Genomic DNA, 16,067 nt, shown 5'->3' on the forward strand with positions numbered 1-16,067 from the left:
GTGTGTATCTGCTGTCTGTACTATGGCTTCTACCTCCCTCCCCAGCCCGCGCCAACTCCATAACTCCCCATCGATGGTATCTTCCCGCAGAGCAAAAAATGCATTTAGCAGTCTAGAACTAATGGCATAAATGTGTGATGCAGCCCTCCTTCCCTCTCCAAATCAAAGGAACGCAAGAGTTGCCAGTCTTCCCTCTGGCCGGACATCCAGTAAGTTTCCCATCACGTGGTGAGGGTGTAACTCCAAGCCAGACAGGCCTAATGAGGGGAAGGGCCAGACTCCTCAACCAGTCTAGGCTAACAAGGAAGGCAAAGCAGTCTCCTGATGTCCACCTTCCTGGAAGGGCCAAGGCACAAGAGGGAAAAGTTGAGTAAGATGTTGTCCCTGGGAGTCACAGCATGTGATAATAGGCTCCTACAGTAATGATACTGCTGTGCGCTCCTGGGGTTGGGGGGGCAGTCGGTTGAACATCCTACTCTTGGTTTTGGCTCAAGTTGGGATCTCAGGGTCGTGAGACTGAAACCCACTTTGATTCTCTCCCTCTTCTTCTGCCTCTCCCACTGATAAATAAATCTTTCAAAGAAAAGTATGGTTAATAAGGAAAAAAAGCTTTCTTAGTATAGTACTTGCCACTCTGTGAAGAAACACACAGACACTGGGGCACCTGGGTGGCTCAGTGGGTTAAAAAGCCTCTCTGCCTTTGGCTCAGATCATGATCGCAGGGTCCTGGGATAGAGCCCTGCATCAGGCTCTCTGCTCAGTGGAGAGCTTGCTTCCTCCTCTCTCTCTGCCTGCCTCTCTGCCTACTTCTGATCTCTTAAATAAAATCTTTAAAAATGAATAAATAAATAAATAAAGTAATTAAATAAAATCTTAACAAAAAAAAAAGATACACACACACACATTTTATATTGTCTCTAAAAAACTCAGGCTTAGAATAATGGATGGGGAACAAGGTCACACAGCTGGAAAGTAGTGTTGCTACAATCCATCCTCTGGTCTGATTCGAAGACTTCTTATCCATCTGACTTATCAGGCTGCCTGCCTTCCCAGGAAAGGGCATCCTAGACATTGAGCATGTGTATGAGCATGCACACACACACACACACACACACACACACACACCCCTATGTGCGCGCACACCTTCATCACATCTGGGAGGACCAAAACCTTTTGGGGTGATGAGCACTAATGAATCGAGCAATAAACACACACACCATTTATTATTTGTAGTTCAATACTTTTTTCTTTTAATTCATACTGTACTTCCATGGCTCTAGCTACTTTACATGAAGATCTGGCTGGGAAGCCGTGTATGGTTCTAGGTAATAGCAGGTAAGTTTTCAGACCTTGCGCACAGCGCCAGGCAAAGTACAGTTCTAGATCCAAATACAGATGGCCAGACAACTCAACTGCAGTCGACCGGTGTTCTTTCCCATATATGGTCCCATGCAGGTGCTGGGGGCTGCTCCCTCTGCCTCACCCACTCCACCCATTGTCAGGATTATCCCGGGGCCACTGGGGCCTCTGAATCATCTCTCCCCACCTTGGAGTCTAGGTTGAGTGGGGGTTGGGGGAAAAGCACCATGGGTTTGGGAAGGTGACCTGGTCCATGCAGAGAGTGGTCTGGCCCTAGAGTGCAGGACAGGGAAATGTGGGGAGCCACACTACTGTTGGCAAAAATGGTTGCTTTCATTATGCAATCTCAGCACGTGGCACCCAAGCTCAGGGCCAACTCCCCAGACAGAGCCAGCTGTCTCGCCTGGAGCAGAGGCCGCCATCTTGTTTCTGCAGCGTCTCACTGTGTTGTGAGAAGCCAGGAGGCCACGGGGCACAGATGACAGTATTCTTTACGCTTTCACATGCTGGGTACATCGTCTGGCATCGGCTCTTCTTGGCAGGCAAGGTGCTTCCCGCCAGTGGCCGAGGTTCCAGTCCAGGCTCCCAGGCCTGCTGAGGACCTCAAGTCACAACAGAATACAATGCCCAAGACCCCTGAGCTGTCGCACCCAACACCGAGCCAGGGAGCTGGCTGGGCCCGTCACAGCCATGGCTGGAGCAGGAGTGAGGTAACAAGGCCGGGCAGAGAGGTGGGAAGGGGTGCTCTCTACACCTTGTGCAAATCCCTGCTTCACATCAGGGAAGCAGGGGGTGTTAAGAGACGGCCTTCCAGAAAAACGCTCCACTCGGACCCAAAAACGCATCTTCTGGAAGAAAACATAGAGGTGGAGGGAGGGGGGCCAGCCTGCTGGAGATGGGGGGATGAGGGTCAAGGATGTCAAGTGGTGGATGGGAGGATTGTCCCACAGCCTAGAGACAAGGGGCGGGGGGAGGAGAGAGTCAGGAAGACAGGCTCTCAAGTTTCCTACTGGAGTGGGCAGGTGAGGTCCAGGGGGTGTGGGGAGGGAGATCACAGCCCTGCCACCTGGGGGCCCTAGGGAGGAAGGGGCTCGCTCTGGCTGTCCTGCAGAGCTAAAGCAGCAGCATAGTATGGCACAGAGAACAGCCTTCTGAGCCCACAGTCCAGAAAGATTCTTCTCCCTGGTCCTTTCTCCAAGACTTCACCCTAGAGATGCTGCCCAGAAATGATTTTAGACATGGTCCACGCTTGCGTCAGGACAGGGACAGGGAGAGAAGCCATTTCTAGCAAAGCATTCTTCTTGAGGTTTCTTGATCCCTCTCCCCGTTCCTGTAATCCCAGGCTCTTAGGGTCAGTGCTCTATGACAACCCCAGGATTTTAGCCAAAGCTTCACAATTAATCAAAACCCCAACAAGGTTTGAACTGAGTCAAAAGAGAAGTACTAGGACAAGGAATGACTTCTCTCCAGTGTTTCTTCTAGTGAGGAGGAGGAAGGATGGACAGATGAAAGGCTTCACAGCCTAGAGACAAAAGATGAACTTATATTAATCCAAGATGGTGCCTTTCTTGCCATTATCCTCCTCCTCCTCCTAGTTTAGAGAAAGTCCCTTCCCAAGCTAAGACTAGGCCGACAAAGGAAGACACACCCTCCTAGGTTCATACTGGGAAATACAGCACACCTGATCTCCTTCTCCCTACCTCACTAGGCCTCCTTAGTCCTGCTGGCTCATAAAGAAGAAAGTTTATCTATCCTGGATTTCTCAGGAACCCTGACACTGCCCTACTACTCATCTACACACCAGGAAGCTCTAGCCCAGAAGGCTTGTTCTCTCCAAGTTTGAGAAAGCCCTACCTTGCCAGTCTCCACCACAGCCTCCAAGACAATGTCCACATTAGAACCTATCTTAGAGAGGGTCCAGCTCAGCCCCCTTCCCATTACAAAGGAGGACACAGCAACTCAGGTAAGGGAAGTGACTTGTCCAAGAGAAGAGCCAGGATTTGGGCCCAGATCTCCTAAATTATCCCAGTGCTCTAACAGAGAGCTTCTAAAGCTGCTGATCCTGCTGCCCTTGTCCCAGGGAGGTGAAGGGGGGAAGCGAGGCGTTGCAGATGTGACTGGGTTCTCCAAGGCCATAATTCCTTCAAGGGAGCTGGAGTGGAAGTACAGACCCTGTAGCTCACTGCCACCTGGTCAGAGATGCTGCAGCATCTTTTGAATGCAAGCTCTCAAATGTGACCCCAGGAATCCTCGAGGAAAGATTCCCATGTGACCAGGGTCCTTACGTGAACAAAAACAAAGCACAGGCTAGAAGTAATTACATAAAGGATGTGGTTCTCATGCTCCCGGGAACAGCTATGAGCCAAGCTGCTGGGCTCGAGCAGCAATGTTACTGATCAGTTTCACTCCCAGACTTAATCTGCAAAGGTGAGCTTCCTTGGACAGGTTACTGAATGTGGGGGGAAGGTTTTGTTCGGGAGTGAATAAAAGTGTTGGGTCTTCTGCTTTGAAAGTTAAAAACAGTATTAGAACAGAGTGCTCACAAGAGATCCATGATTCTTAGGAATGAGGTAGGCCGAGGGACCTTCCCCATGTGTACACAGTGTGTCCTGGGTTCAACCCCCCAGGGTTCCTTGGATATACTAAGCATCTCCCTTCCTGTCACCTCCTCCTCCCTGGGATGGCCGAAGAGGTAAAGCAAAAGCAAACAGCTCTGTGCGGCCAAGCCCCCTTAGATCACTTTACTCCCAGCAGAGAAACCATTGGAAGTCACCCCAAAGGTCCCACCATGGGACCATCAACAACTGGGTGATTTAAATAAGTATTAAATTATGAATGGAATAAAGGAGAGAATTTATCACTTTTGCTTTCAAAAGTTTCTGAGAATAATGTTGGCCTCTGGATCCTGCAGCAGGAAAATTTCTAGCAGTCTGCACTGTTCCTCCTCCTCCTCTGGCTCGGAGCCCACAAGCCCTGACCATCACTGCGTGTCTCCTGATCCAAGTCCTGGACAAGGATGAGGAGTGACCCGCCACCCCCCTCCCCCGGTGACCTGGCACATGCACCCTGCACAGGCATGATTCCAGCCCTGGAATCTCCTCTCCTAGAGAAGGGAAATCCATTCTAGCTGATTCTCAGGCTACTCCCCTGAGGCATTTTTCTTCCGATCCTGCCCTTAGGCAGGATATTCTCAGACTGAGAAGTCAAAAGCTGTCTTTGATTGTCAAAGGGGGATGCTCAGGCCATTCCAACAGAAGACGACTACTTGCTTTTCTTTGTGGCTAGATCAGCGATAAAATCCTCCTTTCCTATGGCCTCCTCTGTCAAGAGGCCCCCCAGGAGAACAAGCAATCTGAGTCTTCCCGGCCAAACTAGTATGATCCTTTCCCAACTGAGGATCCGAGGGGCCGGCAGGATTCCTCTCATCATTACACAGAGGAATAGCAGTTAAATGAATGAAAAATGCTAATCGCGCCCAGAAGGCCCCCACAAGGTCAGATAAATGCCCGTGTCCGAGGGAGCCAACTCCCAACTGGCCCTGGATGACTCACTCTGCTAACCAAAGGTCTTCTCTCTCCTCCTGAGCAGTCTCGTACCTCTCTGGGGCCAGAGGCTAGAGAAGGCTTTGCCACCTCTGCCACAACTTCCACTCCCAAGTCTGAGGAATGGGATTTGGAATGGCCTCCACGTGGCGCAGAGGCTCAGTCTGGCCTCTTCCTGCACAAATGCAATGCACCTTTGCCCAATGAGTTCCTTCCAAAAGCCTAGGTCTCCTACCCTGCGCGGAGTGTCTTTGTTGTCTCCCTTAATCAAAGTCAGACCTTCCCTTATAAGTAAAGGATGCTGGCAGCCAAGTGAGCGCTTGGAGATCGGTGCTCACTATTCCTATGGCGTTCTCTGCGAACCTACGATCTGATTGTACAGTGCTAGCGCACTCCCTCCCTCCAACCCCGGACGCCCCTAGGACACCCTGACTCGTCCCGGAAATCAAACTGACAGCTCAAAGTGAAGAAATTAGAGCCACAGGCCTGGCTGGCTCATAACCACTTGGAAAGGGGTTTAATGAGATCCAAAATGCTCCATCCTGGCTAATAAACGATGTGCTCTTAGGGCACAGAGAAAAAATAGGGCTTTAGGCACTAAAAAGTGACACTTCACCCAGATCCAGCCTGGGAGAAGACCAGAGAGAAGGGGGAAGGGGGTGGGAAAGTAAGAAATTCCCAGCCCTTATTGGGTCCACACCCTACAGGGGTCAGGGGAAGGTGCAGGGGTGAGGGAGGAGGACACCATCCTGCACACGTGTCCTCGGGAGCCTGCAGCTCAAGGCCCAGTCCCACAGGGGCAGCCTTCCCAGCTTTCCAGCCCTCCGCCTCGCTGGGGGCGCGTGGTCCATAGACAGCGGGGTGGGGGGAGGGGCGGGGCTCAGGTGGCAGAGTTTAGACTGGGCTCTTGCCCTCGATGCTTCCTGTTCACAAGAGAACACCTGGGGAAGCGTGGGGTAGGGAAGAAAAAATTCTCTTTTATTTTGGAAACAAATCAAGAAGGGGATTCGGGAATGAAGCACCTTAAGCCCCTTGAGACTTCGAGACCCCAGGGTCTTCACAGGCATGACTTTGGCTCAACAACATTTCCCTTCTCAGAGCCTGGAACGGCCAGGAGGGGAAGGGCGGGGGCAGGGGTGGGGGTGGGGGAGGATCAGGGGAGGTCGGTGCTGAGAGGTGGTCCCTGCCCTCCTCGGCCCCTCCGCCGACCAGCACAGGAGGCGGGCCCGCTCCTTCTCCCTGGTACATAGGCATTATCTCTTTTTAAAATCTGTATATAATATATATATATTTATATTCTGTATATATATATATTTATATATATCTATTTATACGGTCTATGTACACGTATTGCACGGGCTTCTCGCAGCCCCCCTGCTCCTGCCTTGTCAGTGATAGCGGTTCCTCTTCTCTTCACTTTCTGACGTGTAGTCTCGGGACCTGATGCCGTTCTGGAGATTGATAAGCGAGTCCTTCATCTGGAAGACAGGGAAGCCAGCCCAGCCCCGCGTTGGTGCCCTCAGTGGGCTTCTCCACCACGCCCACCAAGGGCGGGTCCCCTAGCGCAACATCGAGCTCCAGGGAGCTGGGCCCCTAAGACAAGGGGGATTCTCCTAGGATGCTGCCTCCAGCAGAAAGGGGACAGCCGGTCTAGCACTGGGAACCCTTGGGGTGAGGTTCCCTGTGTCTTAATGATTTGTGGCCCCTGTGTTACTTGATTAAGAATTCTCTCTCTCTCTCTTTCTCTCTCTCTCAGGGCACCTGGGTGGCTCAGTCATTAAGCGTCTGCCTTCAGCTCAGGTCATGATCCCAAGGTCCTAGGATCAAGCCCCACATCGGGCTCCCTGCTTGGCGGGAAGCCTGCTTCTCCCTCTCCCTCTGCTGCTCCCCCTGCTTGTGTTCTCTGTCTCTCTCTCTCTGTTAAATAAATGAATACAATTTTTAGGGAAAAAAAAAAAAAAAGAATTCTCTCTCTCTCTCTCAGGGTTCCTGGGTGACTCAGTGGGTTAAGAGTCTGCCTTCAGCTCAGGTCATGATCCCAGGGTCCTGGGATCGAGCCCCACATCGGGGTCCCTGCTCAGTGAGAAGTCTGCTTCTCCCTCTACCTGTCCCCCCTGCTTGTGATCTCTCTCTCTCACTCAAAAAAAATCTTGGGAAAAAAAAAATTCTCTCTTTCAAAAAAGAAAACATTTCTCAAAGCATTCCACTGCTATAAGGAGCCCCACGAGGCTGTCTTCTACTCATTCCAGGTGGTTTCCCCATCAAGCCTGAAGACCACATACTCCCGTCTTGTGCATTTTGCCGCCTTATTTTCCCAGCTTGGGGCTCTCGTCTCTCTTGCCTATTCCAATCTCACCCATCGTTAAGGTCCAGAACGAGTCCAAACATTCTCTAGCTCACCATCCGCTTTCTTTTTCCTGGCCGCTCGTAAACCACTTGTTGGGACTCCACACTAGGGTCATCTGGAATCATTTTGTTTCATGTGTGGTGGACAGCAACAGACACCTTGGGTGCCAAGCAGAGACCTGACAACCGAACAGACTTCTAGCTGTACCCACATCATGCATTAACCTTAACTAAATTTCTTAACCTCCATGAAGGAAGAGGCACACGAACACTGTCAGGTCATGGTCAGGAGTCTAAATGGGGCAGAGTCCCAGCAGCAGAATCCTGATGGGTCTGTCATACCACAACACTTTTACATACCACCTTGACCTAAGCTGCCCTGGGACAACACGGCTAACATTTCATGGGCACATGGCTATGGATTTTGAAATCCTCTGTCCCTCTGCCTAATCTAGTTTTCTTCTTTCTCTGTGGTTCTTCTATACACCCTTCGCTCTGTAGGGATGCTCCAAAGGGGTCTGTTATTAATCTTCCTGAAGTTACTTTTAAAGGGAATGAAACGGGCACCTGGGGGGTGTCAGTCTGTTAAGCGTCAGCCTTCGGCTCAGGGCATGATCTCAGTGTCCTAGGATCAAGTCCTACAGCGGGGATCGAGTCCCTGCTGAGCAGGAAGTCTGCTTCTCCCTCTCCTGCTCCCCCTGCTTGAGCTCACTCTCCTGCTCTAATAAATAAATAAGAATCTTTAAAAAAGTAAAATAAAATAAATAAAGGGAATGAAACAAAACACCTATCCTAACACTCATAGAGTTGAGTCATAGAGTTGAGTCCTCCACCCTATACACCTGACCGCTCCCTGCTCCAATATAAGGGGCCCCAACCTGACACCGGCTTCTGGAGTTGTAAGAGAACCCGGTCGTTCAGTCCAACTGCCTCCTACTTCATTCATAAGTTTCTTATCTGACACCACCTGGTCAACTCTTGGGCACTTCCGGTGATAGAATCTCGAGCCTTCAAAATAGCCCATTCCATTCCTGACTAGCTTGTCAGTGGTCTGTTTTTATTTGATTACTCAAAGCTCCCTGTCCCGTGACTTCTAGCCCCTGGGGCCCCACGAGCATTCAATCTATCCTTCTACCTGCTGGACCTCTAGGTCTGAAGCCTGTCCTGTTTTCCTCGCCCCATCCTTCCTTCTCCTAAGTGTATCTTTAATTCGATCAACCTTTCTTGGTATCACAGAGCTCCTAAGCCCCCTGCAATCCCATTTACCCCTTTTGTTAAAAAAAAACAAAAAAATCCATGGCTCCAAAGCTAAACATGATATTCTAGAACACATTACATTGGGTCCTGATAGCCACATGAAAATGCTCTCTCCTCGATCTACAGCTAAGACCACACTACGAAGGGGAGTAAGATTTAATATTAATGAGGGCCTCGCCTCCCCCGTGCCCTCAAATCCTGACAGCAATTCCACAAAGTCACAATTGTTATTCCCATTTTATAAAGGAAGAAACTGTAAAGTCACTAATATTAAAGCCCTTGCTCCAGGTCACAAAACCAGTCCGTGGCAAGGTTGGGATTCCATCTCAAGCCTGGCCGGCCTGGACAAATTTTGCATCTCCTATCTTCTTAATTCTCTTGGAGGACAAAGTTATCCTCATGCTGTCTTGGCAACTACAAAGGAGTTCTAAGATGTTAACTTCTTCTGGAGGAAGGAAGAGAAGCTCCCTCCTTTGATGAAACTAAACTTGTTGATTTTGCGCCGAGAGGATTTTCTTAAAGAGATGAATGAACACAGTTTTTGGAAGGAACACAGGCACCTACACTAGAAGATGTCACTAAGAGATGACGCAGCACTAACGTCATCTTCCCAGACTATCTGTGCCCCTGATGGAGAGTGACGTGTTGGGGATTGTGTGCTGGTGTGTGTGTGTTGAGGGGGGAGGGCGGGGGGACATACAGCAAAAGGAACTAGAAACATATGCCCTCTGGGAAGACAACTCTCTGTGAAAGGAGATTCTCCCCTTTAAGTGCCTGTCAGATGGCCACGGGTGACCAAGGGGGGAAAAAATAAAAGAGTTCTAACCTTCTAACCTTCTAACCTACCGCTTTCTTGCTGCAAATTTCATTGTTATCGCTGGGGGAGAACACCTGTGTTTCCAACAACCCATTCCAGGATGACTTTAAAATCAGAACAGTGGATGGCCCAGGGGAAGAATGAACAGGAGGGTGAGGTCCGGTGGCTGGGGGTGAGGATGGGGACGGGACGGGGAGAGCTCCCAGGGCACAGGGAAGCAGCTCATCTTCGGAAGACGAGGGCAAGGAGACAAAGTGGGGACATCTCACCTGGTCAAGAAGCATCACCGAGGATTTGATGATCTCTCTCCATTTTTGGAGCTCTGTATCGTGGTACTTTTGTTGGGACTCCAAGAGCTGGGCCCATTCTGTCTGAGACTGGGGTAACCTGTGGGGCAGAAGAAGGGGTACCCCGGCAGCTGGAGTTATGCTCAGTGGACTGTTCTGTGCTCCCAGACCCCTAAAGGACAGAGAGTCACATCAGACTGCTTTGTCCTCTGCTCAATGCCCCCGGCTCCCTTGTGCCCCAGGTCAGAAGCAGACTAAAGCTACAGGGACAGTTTTCAGAGCCCACTTATGGGCTCATCCCAAAGGGTTGCCCACTGGATAAGGGCAGCGGAGCCGTCCCACGGAGACCGGGTGGCAGGAGCGGGGGCACGGTACCAGGGGGGGTGGAGGTGGTGGCCCAGGGAAGACGCAAGGATTACCTTTCTTGGAGCCTCAGACCCTGCCAGGCGGTTAGGGTCTGGGTGGTGTATTCCAACATCCAGAGTTTGTAGAAGAGCATTATGTTAAGGACGACCAGCAGCACCAGACTGGGAAGGAGACAAAGGGGACAAAGGCGACAGGCATGAGATGGAATCTGAGAATGCATGCAACCTTGAAAAGCCTGGGGTCACCCCCCACCCCTCCAGAGGCAGCTGCTGTCCTTGACCATTGGTCACCTGAAGCATGGCAGAGAGGGAGGGAGGAGGAAGGCTGCAGCGCAGGGGAGAGGGAGAGAGAGCGGCGCTCTCATCTGGAGGGGCTGGGACACAGCAGGAGCGCCATGGAGAGGCACGTGGGCCAAGGCATTGGGAAAGAGACACACACAGGAGCCCCCTGGACCCAGGGTGCCTGGGGGAAGAGGTAAGATGGAGAGGAAAAGAGATGAAGGGTAAACGAAGCAATCAGAGAGCCAGTACCTGAAACAGATCCTAATGGGAGCAAGGAGGAAAAATGGGGAGGAGGCAGAGGTTAGAACAGGCCAGTGCGGAGATGGGGAGGGCTGCACTGTAACCAAGCCAGAGAGCGCGTGAGTCTGGGGGGAAGAAACCCTGGAAGCGAGGACACGAGGACGAGGACGAGGAGACCCAGCGAGCAAGGAGCAAGGGACAGCAGCTGCAAACAGATCTTAGTAGGTCAAGAGTGACACACGGAGGCAAGTCCTCCTACCCAGCGAACCCAACACGGGACAGAAGGGCGAGGCTGTGGACTATCAGCCTGATCTGCCCAACAGGGGTTAGCATGATGTCCCTACAGCACATCTCGTCCTCATGCCTGCCGGGGCCCATGGGGGTCACGAGGTTGTTCGGGCTGGGCTAGCATCGCTCAGAGACAGGAGATGGTAAGGATGACCTTGGGGGCACAGAGGGCCACCAAGAGATGCGGGAGCCTCAGGGGCTGCCAAAAGATCATTTTAGGACCCAAGTTCATGGCAGAGAGATGATTTGCAGAGCAAGGAGACCTAGAGACACATAGAACTGGGTGCAGTGCTGATGCAATGTTTCAGGGTTCTGAAATTCCGATGAAGTTCCCTAGCTTCTCTGAACCCCCTTAACTACCCCGCTGGGGCTGCACTGTGCGTGGGCTGAAGGCGTGGATGGAAAGCTCCCTGCACACAGGAGTCCCCCATGATGGCCGGTTTTATCTTGAAAGGGGTATGAGGACATTTAGGGACACACACAAGAAAAGGGAGACAGAATGATGGAAAAGGACCAACAAAGAACATCTTACGCTGTGCCTTCGACCTTTCGATGTGTGTGTGTGTGTGTGTGTGTGTGTGTTAGAGAGAGAGAGAAGAGAGCGAGACTGTGCTCTTCTCTGTGCCTCCAGCACTACAGAAGCAGATACTCCTGGAGCTGGCAGTTTCCAGTCCCTGACCCTATCCAGGGCTCTGTGCCTTCTCCAGAACAATCTCTAAATTTCACGCTGACTTGCAATGACGCTGCCTCTAACTGTACCCACAGGCGCCAGCCAGAAGACCTGAACGCCTGCCTCTTTGGCGTGGACTGCATTTATCCTACCTCCTGCATTTAGGTCCGTGCGTACAATCCTGCCTGTGCTCCGTGGACGTCCACAGACACCCCTGCAAGCCGTCTGAGGAAAGAGCCTGTGGTCCACACAGGGGAGGGCGGGCAGAGCCGCTTCAGGGCCGCTGGACACAGGGCAGCCCGTTCCACCCACACTGTCAGCAGATTTGCAGCCCAGACCTCTAAGTGTTGAATGATGAAGGCCATGATCTTAACCTAACGGAGCCCCACAGTCAGCTAATGCCATACGATCACACCGACTCGGAAGAGCAGGCCTCCTTCAGGAAGTCTGCATGCAGGAAAAGCTCAGACAGAACCCACCTGAGGTTCGAGTTTTTGATCTACCAAACCCAACAGGAGAGACCTGCCAGCACGAATCCCCTCAAATGGATGTTGTTGAACAGGAATCTTACTGGTTTCACAGCTGTCTGTGTATGTATGTGTGTATGTCTTTGTATTTGTATGTGACTTTGTAAGAGACCTTGGCTCCCCAGGCCACGGGCAGAAGACATCTCCACCTACGTTTCTGTTACACGCGGTCAGGTGAGAAGAGAGACCGCCTCATGTTCCTCACGCGCCCCCCCCCATGGTGCCCACGCCTCGTCTGTGGCCCCGATTTCTTTTCACACTCGGCGCTGTCCTCGGATGGTCTCATTCTCACCCGGGGCTCTCATGCTACCGCTAACTAAATCAGTATCCATAAGCCATATTGTTCTCCGCCTCGCCAAGGTCCACATCAGCAAGCACTGTCGCCTCCCCCAGATTCCCTACTGCAACGCTGGACACAGCTGGAGCCCAGAGCGTCTTCTCGGACAGCTCTGTACCCTGACCTGGATTTCTGTGAACGACACAACCATCTCCAGCCGCCCACCGCAGTCCTCCCTCTTTTTCGGCTTCAACCAGATGGCTAACGGGTCCTCCGTCCCCTCCTTGAGGGACAGTCACGCTCCCCTATGCCGCTGCCCCTTACTTGGACCAGCCTGCCGGCCTCCAGCCCTCTCTTCTCTAGGCCTCCCCCTACAGGCAGGCAGAGGGACTTAACAACAACACTTGACCTTTGCCAAGAGGCCCTGAAGCCATAAAACAACAACCCAGAAAGCCAATCCTGTCACATTCCAGGGCTTCCTGATGGGTTTGGCTGTGCTTCTGCTTCTGCCTCTCTGAAAACGAATTATGGGGGCCTGACGGAGTTGGGAGAAGGTGTAATAGAAGAAAGGCCCAGAGACAGGGCAGTCCCCAGTGCAGAGCAGGCAGGACCCCCATCTGGGCAGCTCCCATGTCACACCTGCCTGTGCCCCCCCCATGCTCACAGCACACCCCCATCTCCAGGGAAGGCGGTAGGGCGGGGATGGTCCGCAGCGGGCTGAATCAAGCAGAACAGCAATCTGCGCTCAGCCGCCCGTCCCAGGAACTCCCTGCTCCCAGCAGTTTGGGGGCGACCCCAGCGTCCTGGGCTCCCCCGTGGACAGCTGGGCCCTCCCATGCTACCTGTGCATTTCTTCCCACTTCATCTCTCCCTGCCCAGGGTCCTCCTGGGAACATTACTGCACCTACTGTTTTATAACATGATGGCAACCTTGTAAATTATTTACAATATAAGCATATATTCCGGGACAGTCATCATTGATTTTGTCTGGCTTTCCTGCCAAAGTGTGGGCTCAGGAGTGCCTGATCCTGGCCCCCGGACCAGAGCAGTCTCAGGACCTCCCTCACACGTGAACGAATGGGCTTCTCAGACGCCGTGCGGCGTCTCCGTGTTAGCGTTTCTCCAACAGTGGAGTAATTCTGGATTTCCTGTCTGTCTTACCCACTTGAAACTGAGTTGCCAAGGGCATGGATGCTGCATACAGTGTTCTGTTCCCCCTCCTGAGGGCCTAGCTTACAGCAGATGCTAAATTGAACAGAGAAAAAGAAACAAAGCAGCAAGGAGTGACGGACAGAACTAGTGATCTGGAGAGAGGAGGCTAGAGGACAAAGAAAGGCCAGGGCCATGGGAAGGGGTGCGCACACGCCCAAGGAGCCAGCGGGCAGGGAGGGAAGGTGCTGGGGCAGGGGTGGGGAGGAAAGCTGAGATCCCTTACACACAGCTGATAACCAGCAGCAGCTTGGACACACTCTGCAGGTGGAAACCGTTAGGGGTGTCCTCGGGGATATGCCGTGTCTGCGTGGAACCTGTGGGGAGAGTAAAGAGGCCATCACCACGGCGGCTCACGAGCCCTCTGGCTACCGTGACAGGGGTCAAGCACAGAGCTTCGGGGAATGACGGAGAGTTGTCCATGATGATTTCCCAGCAATGAGCGGACAGATACACCCAGCCCTCCAAAAGGGCAAAGGAAGCCCCCCAAGGGCAAGGTCATGGGCTGGGTCAGGCGAAGTGGACATTCAAGTCACCGAACAAACAAGAGACTCAACAGCCTTATGCAGCTAGGACATGCGAAGCGGGGACAAAGTAGCCGTGGCACAGACAACCGCACCGGGCTGGGTCCAGAGCCAGCTTTCCGCTCAGGCTGTGTCTGCAGCTAGTGCCGGGACGCTGAACAAGTCTCAGCTCCCCTCGGAGACTCAGTGCATTCACACGTGTCACATTAGAAATCCCCTACGTAAGGGAGACGGACACAGAAGGCGGGCACCGTCCGTCCCTGCCGGTCCCTGCCTGTCCTCCGGTCCTGCCCCCACCCTGAGGGACGCCCCGGGGGTATGCAAAGCATGGCCTGAAAGATGCTGGACTGGCGGTCTCTGAGACTCCCTATGGTCTCTGAGGCTCCCTATGGCCACATGTCGCTGGGACTGAGTGAAGACATGAGGTTGTGTGTGGCTGGATGCAAAGAGAGAAACATGTCAAAACGGGGGGGGGCGGTGGGGGGGCTGCCTCAGACTCCCTGACATCTGTGTCAGGAGAGCACCTCTGGCCTGAGCTGCGGCTTCTCCCCGGTACATTTGCCAAAAACCTGGAAGCTGCTCGTTTGAGTCCATCGAGGCGGACATGGGAGTTCAGGGAACTTCTGTTCAGCAGACCCCACGTGTGGGTTCAGCAGGGACCGAGGAACAGAAAGGGCGAAGGGAAACAGGTAGCGGATCCAGAGGATGAATGATGAGTCAGGGGCAAATAACATACGATCTGTACCCACGGATGCAAAAGGAGCGCATGCGTGTAGGTCCCGGCACTCAGCACAGGCAAGCTGCTCCGGGCCCCGAGCCCCGCCCCCACTGCCGGCGGGCGCACACCTGCCACGTGTTTGATCCTGTGGCCCACGTCTTCATCGGTGGGTGTGGTGACGGGGCTCATCACCTCTTCCAGGTGAGGCACCCGCAGGTGGGCATGGGGACGCTTCCTCCTCCGAACCGCCGGGGCCTTGCTGGTCTTCTCTTTGGGAGACTGTCTGTGCATCTCAGCCAGGTACGTGCTCTCCGTCTTGGTCAGCTCGCTCTCTGTCCGAGACAGAATGCCACCTGCCTCCACCTGCAGCTCGACCCGCTGGCCTCCAGAGACAACACTGCCTCCGGCCAGCCGAGCCCTCTCTCCGAGAACCCGTTTCCCACGCTGCACTCGGGGACACTGAGTGGGAGGGCAGGGGTCCCTTGGGGGCAGCAACGAGCCTCAGAAGTTCTACTGGGACGTACCCCCAGCCAGACCCCCCACTCTGGGTTTTGCTCAACACTGTGCAGAAACATAGGTTCCCGACATCCGCGCCCCCACGCAGACAGCTGGGGGCACGTCTCAGGTCCTCCCGGATGCATTCCCAGGCTCACCCTTCCTCTCCATACCGAATTACCCCCGGTGTGATGAGATGTGGTGGTCACATGTGGCCCCCACCTCCGTGTTTCCCACGCCCAACAGCGGCAGCTGTGCGGCCGAGCCCATGTGAGCCCTGCTGCACCAGTGCCGACGGCTGCAGCCCTGCTCACCGAGGTGGCGGAAGTAGTCCTCCAGCCCACTCCAGAAGTTCTTCTCGATGAACGTCTTCACCAAGCCCCAGGGCTGTTTGCGGTAGCGCAGCTCTGTGGAGACCCTGAGGAACAAGCCAGGAGCGAGATCAGCCGTTTCCTGGGATCCCCGCTCTACCGGGACAGGCCCTTCGCACCACACCCACGGTGTCATCTCAGCTCCCTGAGCACTGCCGGAGGTCCGTGGAATGGGCAGATGGACCCTCCCTTTACAGGTGAGAAAATGGGACTTCCAGAACAGTCCGGCAGACCAAAGGCTAACATAGCAGGGCTCCGGACTGTGGGCCCACAGGTCTTTCATGAGGCCACACCGCCTCCTTCAGATGGGGCCAGGCCGCCGGCCGGCTGCGGGGGTCCTTGTCTTCTTCTGCAGACACCTGCTCATCCAGATCAGGCTCTGGGGTTCCATCACTCTGACCATTAGCGGAGTCATCTGCCACCGGCCCTGGCTCCCGCCTCTCCACTTCCCAAGAGCACACCCACTCTTGCATTTTTCCAAGTATTCTCTCTC

General features: G+C 53.4%; 1 protein-coding gene across 14 annotated transcripts in view; it reads right to left on the reverse strand.

Annotated features, from left to right (window-relative positions):
- Positions 1-1,230: 1,230 nt before the first annotated feature.
- The window catches only part of GRAMD1B (GRAM domain containing 1B), a 241,909-nt gene continuing 227,072 nt past the window's right edge, over positions 1,231-16,067 (reverse strand). For 7 of the 14 annotated variants that reach the window (XM_045080416.1, XM_045080407.1, XM_045080411.1 and 4 more), the window contains 7 exons: positions 15,518-15,621; positions 14,837-15,040; positions 13,693-13,783; positions 10,505-10,516; positions 10,028-10,135; positions 9,591-9,780; positions 1,231-6,379 (listed from right to left, as the gene is read on the reverse strand). In XM_045080416.1, the coding sequence (XP_044936351.1) occupies positions 6,290-6,379; positions 9,591-9,780; positions 10,028-10,135; positions 10,505-10,516; positions 13,693-13,783; positions 14,837-15,040; positions 15,518-15,621 (799 nt within the window). In that variant the 3' untranslated portion in view covers positions 1,231-6,289. The remainder of the gene's footprint in view (positions 6,380-9,590; positions 9,781-10,027; positions 10,136-10,504; positions 10,517-13,692; positions 13,784-14,836; positions 15,041-15,517; positions 15,622-16,067) is intronic. The other 7 variants (XM_045080410.1, XM_045080414.1, XM_045080409.1 and 4 more) reach the window with 4 other exon arrangements.

This window comes from Mustela putorius, unplaced genomic scaffold (assembly GCF_011764305.1).
Source record: "Mustela putorius furo isolate JIRA1106 unplaced genomic scaffold, ASM1176430v1.1 tig00000460_pilon_pilon_pilon, whole genome shotgun sequence".
Classification (NCBI taxonomy): Eukaryota; Metazoa; Chordata; class Mammalia; order Carnivora; family Mustelidae; genus Mustela; species Mustela putorius.